This window comes from Corvus moneduloides, chromosome 24 (genome assembly GCF_009650955.1).
Source record: "Corvus moneduloides isolate bCorMon1 chromosome 24, bCorMon1.pri, whole genome shotgun sequence".
NCBI lineage: Eukaryota > Metazoa > Chordata > Aves > Passeriformes > Corvidae > Corvus > Corvus moneduloides.
The window spans coordinates 5,428,802-5,437,557 of record NC_045499.1 but is presented as its reverse complement, the minus strand read 5'-3'; the positions used below and the strand labels follow the sequence as shown (position 1 = coordinate 5,437,557).

General features: G+C 58.1%; 1 protein-coding gene across 1 annotated transcript in view; it reads right to left on the bottom strand.

The window, feature by feature from the left end:
- Positions 1-2,655: 2,655 nt before the first annotated feature.
- CDK18 (cyclin dependent kinase 18) overlaps positions 2,656-8,756 on the bottom strand; it is a 31,579-nt gene continuing 25,478 nt past the window's right edge. Inside the window, exons 11-16 of the mRNA XM_032133207.1 lie at positions 8,300-8,397; positions 7,491-7,596; positions 7,260-7,302; positions 6,967-7,057; positions 6,632-6,709; positions 2,656-6,338 (exon numbers count right to left, since the gene is read on the bottom strand). Of these exons, the coding sequence (XP_031989098.1) occupies positions 6,304-6,338; positions 6,632-6,709; positions 6,967-7,057; positions 7,260-7,302; positions 7,491-7,596; positions 8,300-8,397 (451 nt within the window). The 3' untranslated portion in view covers positions 2,656-6,303. The remainder of the gene's footprint in view (positions 6,339-6,631; positions 6,710-6,966; positions 7,058-7,259; positions 7,303-7,490; positions 7,597-8,299; positions 8,398-8,756) is intronic.

Genomic DNA, 8,756 nt, shown 5'->3' with positions numbered 1-8,756 from the left:
ATTCCCAGCCCTAAAACGGCTCAGCAATGCCCTCCCCACCTCTGCAGCTTCTCTGCACCACCCCCGGACACAAAGGCAGCGCCCAGACACCACCAGAGATGACAAATATCAACCCAACCCCTACCCCACAGCTACACCAAGTGACCCGAATGCCACCGAGTGACCCAAATGCCACCGAGTGACCCGAATGCCAGCTCCCAGGAATATCGGGCTGTTCCATCAGGGCTAACACAAACCTTGCAGGATCTGCTTGCAAATAAGCCCCGAGGCGTGGGTGGGTTTAGTCAGCACAAGAACACACAGATCCCTCCTGGTTCCACAGAAATCCAGCTCCTCTCCCTGGAGGGAGCTCATCAAAATGCGAGCCACAGGGCTCCGAGGAGATGCGAGCCCCGAATTAGCTCCACGAGGAGGCACTTCCAGGCTGTTTTCCAAACTCGAATCAATGTTGTGCTTGCACTGAATTAAAACACCCCCAAGTTCTGCGCTTGCTGCAGGCTGCGGAGTGAAACCATGAATGGAGGGAGGGCAGAGCTGAGCGCCAGGGCAGCTCCAAAGGGTCCAAGCGGCCTTTGGGAAACACCTTCCTTTAGTTTTTCCGTGCCCTCGCACATTCCCGGGGCAGCAAGGATTTTTTTATGTACATAAATTAATCTTTTCGACCAGAGGAGCAATTTTTTATCGAGCTGGGTCCTGCTTGCAGTGACTGCAGAGCTGCAACCCCGATTTGCTGAGCTGCTGGAATCACCTCAGGCTCAGCACAGAGGGGAAATCCAGCTCTAAAAATAAGTTTTCTAAGGCTTTCCTTGGGGTGGAACCACCTGAGGCCCCACAGGACAGCAGAGTCCTGGAGCTCCTCCAAGGCTTTCCCCAATGTTTGGGTTGGCAGCTTGGCCAAGGACTCGGAGCTCCGATATTGGTGAAGTTTTCCCTGTCCCCCTTTAGGGCAAATTGGGGCTGACATCCCTAAAACCCCAAGAGTTACCCCAGCAGCCACATGGGATGGGTCCAGGAACTCCATGTGCATTTGGAGATGGGATCGCCCAAAAATCCCAGCACCACCCAAAGCTTGAGCTGATAAGAAAATAACTCTGAACCGCTGAACCTGAGCAAATCCTGGTGCCTCTTGCAACACCGAGTAAACTCTGCATCCGAGGGGCCAAATTATTCTTGGCTGCAGGAAAGATGCTCAGCAACGCAGAGAGAGAGAGAGAGAGGTGTTCACCCCGTGTGCTTCGGGGTCAGGAGTTCCCAAACAGGCTGGGTGCTTTGGGGAGCTTGGCTCCACTTCCAGGTCAAACACGAGCCCCACATGCTGGCCCAGTTGTGGCTGAGCTCATAACTCTTGTCTGGGAGGAGGAAGTGCTCCCTGCACGGTTCCCTCCCGCCCAGCTGAAATAACTCCCACACCCACTCCCCTGGAGCTGCCATCCGGGTGCTTCCTCCTTCCCGGCACTGAATCCATGCCAGAGAGCGCAGCTGGGATGGGACAGCCAGGCTGAGCCTCCCAAAAATGCACCAGGACACCCAAACCACTGAGGGCAGCAGGTGTCAGTCACACTGAGAGACCCTGGAGCATCCCGAAGGGACTCCTTGGGATATTTGGGCAGCTGGGAACATCTGGGAGGCAGCAGGGGATGCCGGGCAGCATTCCCCGGATCCGGCACCTGCTGGGCTGGAGGAATGAGAGTGGCAGATGGAGGAACTGGTTTGTGACTCAGGCCGGGCGGTGCCGGAGGTGCAGCCTGGGAGGGGATGGAGGGAATTGTCCCCTTCCCTGACCTGGCATCACCCGCTGGCTCCGGTCCCAAAGACCCCACAGATCCTCCCCACCCCAACCTGGCTCCCCCAGCTCCCTGGAACGCTGGGGGCTGCGGATTCTCTCCAGCACTGACGGGCTGGACAACAGGAATATTCCAGGGGAGCTCCTGAGCTGAATATCCCTGATCCCGGGGGGATTCTCGCCGCTGGATCCATGGAAAAAGCCTTGCCCAGCTGTCCCCTGTCCCTTGCCCAGCTCTGTCCTCGGGCTGCTTTGCCAGCCTGGGCTGGGCCTGGCAGCCTCGGCCTTTATTTGCCCGATAGGGTTGTGCCAATATTTATTTAGGGCCTTGGGATCCCTGCAAGGGACACCAGGGACGTTTCCCCATTACGCACGAGGCGCTCCTGGGTCTGGGGTTTCAACCCCCGGCAGAGTCAGGGGCTGGGAAAGCTCCTTCTGTGCTCCTTGGGAAGTTCAGCACAGCCCAGAATTCCAGCAGGGAAAGAGTCCTGGAGCTGCAGGGAAAGAAACTGTGGGAATGCAGGGTGAAGGTGGAAGGGCACGGAATGACCCAGCTGCGTTCCCTGGAACAACTCGGCCTTCCCAGGAGCCGCACTCCTGGCACTTCCCACCTTCCTTGGACTCCAAAAAAACCCCCAGATCCTCCTCCTACAAAAAAAAAAAAACCAAAAAACAATAAAAAACCAAGGGAAAATTATGTCCTGTACAGACCCACCCCATATTCCATAAATTTTATTGTCCAGTCTTCGGAGAATTCACAATCCAACTGGAAAATCAGCCTTGGCAATAAAAGGAGCACAAAACCATCCAGGTCACATCTGAAAGAGAAAAATTGAAATATTCTTATAAAACATCCAGACAAGAGACAGACAGATGGATAAAATCCTTTATTATTTTTATTCTTTTGTACCTTTCCTTTGATTCCAGAAAAACTTTCTCTCTATATATATAAAAAAAAAATCCATTACTTCTTTCGGAATAAGTCTTTAAAATCATTTATTTTAAAATGCATCTCCCGTTTGTACAGCACTAGTTAAATACATTTATTCTTGGTTTTCTGCCAATGAGTCACCCCAGAGAACATTCCCAGTTTGGGGATCCATCCTGGCCACTTCCATCGGTTTTTCCTGCTGGAGGATGCTGAGGATGGAGGAAGGCAATGAGGAAATGGGGATTTTTAGTGTTTGTGCCCAGACATCACTCACAGGGACATCCAAAATCCAATTTTACATGGCTTGAGTGGACAGATGTGCAGCACAGCTGGAGCAGGTGGAGATCAGGTGGAAAAACCCAAACAAAACATTGGAAAACCTTGGGAAAATCCCCTTTAATTCTTTTTTTTTTCCCCTTGTGTGTAAGGAGAGGGGGAGAAAAAAAAAAGCAGCATATTTATTTGGTCCTGAATCTCCAAAATCCAAATAATTTTGTTGTTTAAAATCTCCACGTGGATCTGGCCAGAGGTTGGGCCAGGAAAGGCGTATCCATGTGGGAATGGAGGGATGGGATGGAACGGAACAGCTCTGCCTCCGAGTGCTCTGCACATGGATTCATTTCTATTCCTTTACCCAACCATCGGCTGGGCAGACAAAAGAATACCAGGAATGAAGCCTTTCCTGAGGGCACAGCCAAAACTCCTGTTTTCTGCTAAAAAAAAAAAAAAGGGAAAAAATTCCAAGAAAAATGTGTGGAAGACAAAGCGACAACTTCCTTTTGCCACAGCTCCCCGTCTGCCAGGAGTGGTGGCTGCTCCTCGACGTGGTGGATGGGAGAATCCATAAAATGAGGGGAAAACGCTGGGAAGCCACACAAATTCTCAGCATTTTCATGAAAATTCCAATTGGCGCTCCAAAACCCGGGGAATCCTGGCCCAGGGATGAGCTGCTGGAGCAGACACGGGAGTGGGGGACTGCTCTGCTCGGGGTTTTTCATGGATGGGGCATCCAGGAGGTTTCTCTCCTCCTAAACGCAGCCTAAAAGGGCTGGAGTGTTATCCCGGAGGAGGAAAAGAGGGATTTAATTCCAGGCTTTAATCCCTGCCCACCTGCAGCTCCTCTTCTTCCCGGCTGTGGGGATCAGAGCTCAGGGCTCGGCTGCCAACCCCGAACCCTGCTCAGCGGGGCACCAAATATTTACACTCACCATGGGAATCAAATATCCACGAAATCCCTGGGATAAAAGGGGTTATCTGGAACTGGGGCTGTTGGGAGCTCTCAGGGGTAATAAATAATGAAATAATGGTGTCTCCTTTCGGGGGGATTTGTAGGGGAAAGGGAAAGGGTATGGAAGGATAAACAGGAGCCACCAGGGCCTTTCCCTGATGCTGGGAATGCTGCCCTGGCTCCATGGGCTGTTCCCCAGCAGTTTGCCTTGGCCTTCAGCAGGAATATCGGATCTGGTAGCAGGAATATCGGATCTGGTGGTCCCAGCGTGTCCGGTCCTCCCAGCAGTAATGTGGGATAGCTCAGCTGGGCATCCAGTGCCCCTGGAAGTTTATTCCCACTCCCAGTGCACGGGGTTGGGAACACCGAGCAGGAAAACTGCACAAAGACAGGTCAGGGATGTCCTGGAAGGGTTCCTGGCCTGATCCAGGCTCTGCTCCCCTGGGTGCACCAGAATTCCTCACCCCAGGCACCTGAAGGAGCCGTGTCCAGGAGCTGTGCTGCCTGCTGAGCTGCCAGTTCCTGCCAGGAGCCCTGGGAAGTGCAGCTCTGATCCCAAGGAAATTCCTTTATGGCAGTGGGAGAGTTCAGAGAATGGGGACCACTCAGGAAAACACGGCCCCGAACGCGTCACTGGGCGCTGGGGGCTGTTCCTGCTCTTCCCTATCCACTGGAATCAATTAGGGAACAATCCAGCCTGGCGTGTGCTGGAAATACCGGGAAGGGAACGGAGCAGGGATGGGCAAACCTCAAACAATGCAGACGTCTGGAGGCTCGTCTGGGACAGAGCTCTGGTGGCACGGGGGAGCTCCCGGCGAGCTCCGAGCGCTGGCACCGGGAGGACCCACCCCGGGAGTCCCGGGCAGCTCCAGGGTCTCCACATTTTTCCTCCCACTGCGCGTTTTCCAAGGATTTCTGAAGGAATGACGCCCTGCTCCAGGGGGGAGCAGCCCCACGGAGAGCTGGATCCCGGAGCAATGCTCCAGCCCCGGTCCCAGCTCCAGAGAGTCCCGGCCACATCCAGAGGGAGCCGATCACCCGGGAAAGCCAAGGCCAGGATGTGAATACCGCACAGCACAGAGGCTCCTCGCGCTGCTCACACGCTCCCAGGCTGTGGGGGAGAGCTGCAGCAGGGATGGATTTGTTCCCGAAGCGTTTGGAGAGGGGAAAACCCCCCTGGAGCAGCCCCGGGCCAGCAGAGCACAAAGCTCTGAGCACCGATCCGAGCAGGGCCGGTCCGGGAGGGGCCGGGGAGGGGATTGAGGGGCGCTGTGCTGCTCCCCAGAGCTATTTCGGGTGCCCACAGCTGAGCTGTGGGAGGTTTGGCACCTCTCCCCCTTCCCTCTGGGCACAAACACACCGAGGTGGGCGTGAGCAGCGCTCTGGCGCCGGGATTGGGGCTCTGCCGCGCGGGGCGGGGCTCAGAGCGATGGGAGAGGGGCGCGATGTGCCCTGAGACCCCTCTGGGACCCCCGTTCTGCTCCTTGGGGTGGTGGGATGGAGATGAGGAAGGGGCTGCTCCATCCGTGCCTTGTTCCCGCTCTCAAGAGCACGGGGATGGGAACACTGAGCAGGAAAACCGCACAAAGACAGGTCAGGGATACCCTGGATGGGATTCCCGAGGGTGCTCCGGATTCCCGATGGCTCGGGGGGCAGCACGGAACCGATCCTCGCCCGGCCCCGCTCCAGCACAGCCCCACCTGCGGGTTCCTGCAGCCCAGCGGGGTTAGGCCAGGCCTTGCTCTCGGCTCAGGACATCCCAGCTGGCTGGATTTGGGAACAGGGACCGGGAGATGCCGGGGGGAGCAATGGGAAGCCCGGGTGCTCCATCCTCAGCTGGATTCAGGTACCAAAGTAGGGAGGGGAAATGGGGCTCTGCAGGCAGAGGTGAGGGAAATGCGGGGGGGCTGCCCTGGTTCCTGTGCTCCAGCTGTGCCCCAGCTGTGCCCCAGCTGTGCCCCAGCTGTGCCCCAGGTGCTCCCAGTGCCAGGCTGGGCCATGCCGAGCAGTCTTAACGTGGTATCCCCAAAAACCAGGGTGTGCAGGGCAGCTTGTCTGAGCCAAGGTGCATTTTCAGCAACTCCTGCCTGGGCCAAACCCCACAAATCCCCAGCCCAGCCCTGGAGTCCCCTCCCTGTGCCCCCAAACCCTCCCGGGGCAGCGCAGGGGCCTGGAGCACCTCGCAGGGGGGACAACATGAAAACAAGCGGGGGGACAAGGCCACAGGTCCATGGAGGGGTTTGGGGACAGCGTCGGCCTCGTCCTGCTGGAGCCGGGAGCTCTGCGGAGGGTCGGGTGGGAGCCGTCTCCTTCCTCAGCGCTTCCATCTCCATGGCGACGAGGGGAACGCGAGATCCGAGTTTAAAATATACTCTGCCTCCTGTTCTTGCCTCGGGCTGGGGAAGGGAGACACAGAGAGGGGTCAGCGGGGTCGGACGGTGGCTCTGCAGAGCGGCTCAGCCCGGAGGGTGCCCGGGGGAGGAGATTCCGAGCCTGTGGCATTCCTGGAGGAGGAGCTGTGCCTCGGGATACCCAAATGTGACTGGCAGGTGACAACGAGGATGCCCAGGGGTGATTTGTGGATTGAAGAGGGGACAGGGAGCAGGTTTGGCTTTTTCCTGGGAGCAGCCCAATGCCGGCACCATCCTGGCACTGGCTGGGAGAGATCCCGGCTTTTCCCCAGCCCTACCTGACTGCTGGAAGGCTGAGCCTCGGTGGCCGGGGTCCTTCTGGAGCTGGATCTCCTTCAGGGAGAAGATGGAAGCGTCTGGGCAGAGGGGGCAGAGAGAGGGGTCAGTCCTGCCCGAGGGTGGCACCTCCACGGAGCTCTGCTCTCACTCTCCTGCCCCACCTCATCCCACCCAAAATCTTATTAATTATCATTATTATTATTCCTCGCTCCCACAGCCCTCAAGCTCCCACCCCACCCTGCTGCAGGAGCACCTCTGAGGGAGCAAAGAGGCACCTGAAGGCACCAGGAGCCCTTGTTTTGCCCCTTTTTGGGCGGGGACAGGCGGCACTTACTGTCAGGCAGGAGGTGCACCCGCTCTCCCAGGCTCTTGAAGTAGGGGTGCTGCAGGGCTGCCTCGGCTGAGATCCGGCCCTTGGCTCTGTACTGCACAAAACCCCAGGAAAAGCCATAAATACACATTTAAATCACACACCTGGGCACCTCTGCACGTTTACATCACACACCTGGGCACCTCTGCACATCCCAGCAGTGCCACGAGCCAGGTGTGTGGCACTGCCCTGCTCCAGCTGCACCTTCCCTGCAGCAAACCCCCTTTTCCATCCCCCTGGGCTGCTCCCCCACTCACCAGGAGCAGATTTGTCAGCAGGTCGATGCCTTCCGAGTCCAGCCTGGGAGAAAAGGGAAATAAAACCAAAACTGCACCATTATTGCACCGAGGAGACGGCAATGGTCCGAGTGAGGGATGAGTGGCACTGCGGCCTCAAGCACCACGAGGGGAAAATGAAACTGGGCTGCCCAGGCTCCCCTCCACACCCATCAAACCCCCGTTCCTGAGCTGTCCCTGCTCCAGGGGTACCTTGGGGCGTGATTTATCAGCGGCTGTGCTCGGTAGTGGGTGAAGTTGTAAGCCTTGAACTCCTCGTTGGACGTTATCCCAGGCCAGGTGTCCTCTGTGGGGGTTCCTGCAAGGGCACAGAGAGGGAACCTCGGTGGGCACTCGGTGCAGAAGGAAAAACTTCAGGAGTGCGGGTCCCCTGTCCCCGAGAGAGGGCACAGATGTCCCCGTGGGCTGGCACTGCCTGCACGTCCCAGGGGGCAGCCAGCAAGGAGCCTCTCATCCCGACACCTGTGCCAGCCTGGAGGGGGCTGCGGGCAGTTTCTGTCCGTGCCAGCTGACCCCTGCCCACCCCAGTTCACCCCTGCCCACGCCAGCTGACCCCTGCCCACCTCAGTTCACCCCTGTCCATGCTAGATGACCCCTGCCCACTTCAGTTCCACCCCTGCCAAACCCTGCCCATGCCAGCCCACCTCAGTCCATCTCTGCCCATACCAGCCCATCCCTGCTCATTTCTCACCCCACCCCTGTCCATCCCAGCCCACAGCCCCATCCCTGCCCACCCCATTCCACCCCTGTTCATTCCTGCCCACCTCATCCCACCCCTGTTCACTCTATCTCACCCCAGTCCATCCCAGCCCCCTCATCCCTACCAACCTCATCCCACCCCATCCCGCCCCTGTCCATCCCCATCCCACCCCATCCCGGCCCCGATCGCTCCATCCCAGCCCATCCCAGCCCCATCCCGGCTTCCCAGCGCAGCCCCGCCCGGCTGTCCCGCGGGCAGCCACTGCCCTCGCGCGGGGACGCGGGCACAGCGCAGCGCTCACCCAGCAGGCGGAAGATGAGATGCAGCTCCTCCTTCACCGTGGAGCCGGGGAACATCGGCCGGCCCGTCACCATCTCGTAGTGGATGCATCCGACCCCCCTACAGCGCAGGGGACACCCCGGGATTAGGTGGGGAGGGACACAAACCCCGCGGGGCCCTCGCCGCTGCTGGAGAGGGGAATCAGCTCCGGGAGATGGATCCCTCCTGGTCAGCATCCACCCCGACGGGGATGGCACGGTCCCGACCCCCTGAGCCCCAGGGGACGGGGAAAACGGGTCTGGGAGAGCCCCACGGGACAGGGAAAACAGCTCTGGGAGAGCCCCACGGGACAGGGAAAACAGCTCTGGGAGAGCCCCAAATCCTCCGGTGCTAACAGACCTAGGGGACATGGAAAACTGCATTGGGAGAGTCCTAGGGACAGGGAGAACAGGGAAAAAAGCCCCCAGACCTCTGATGTC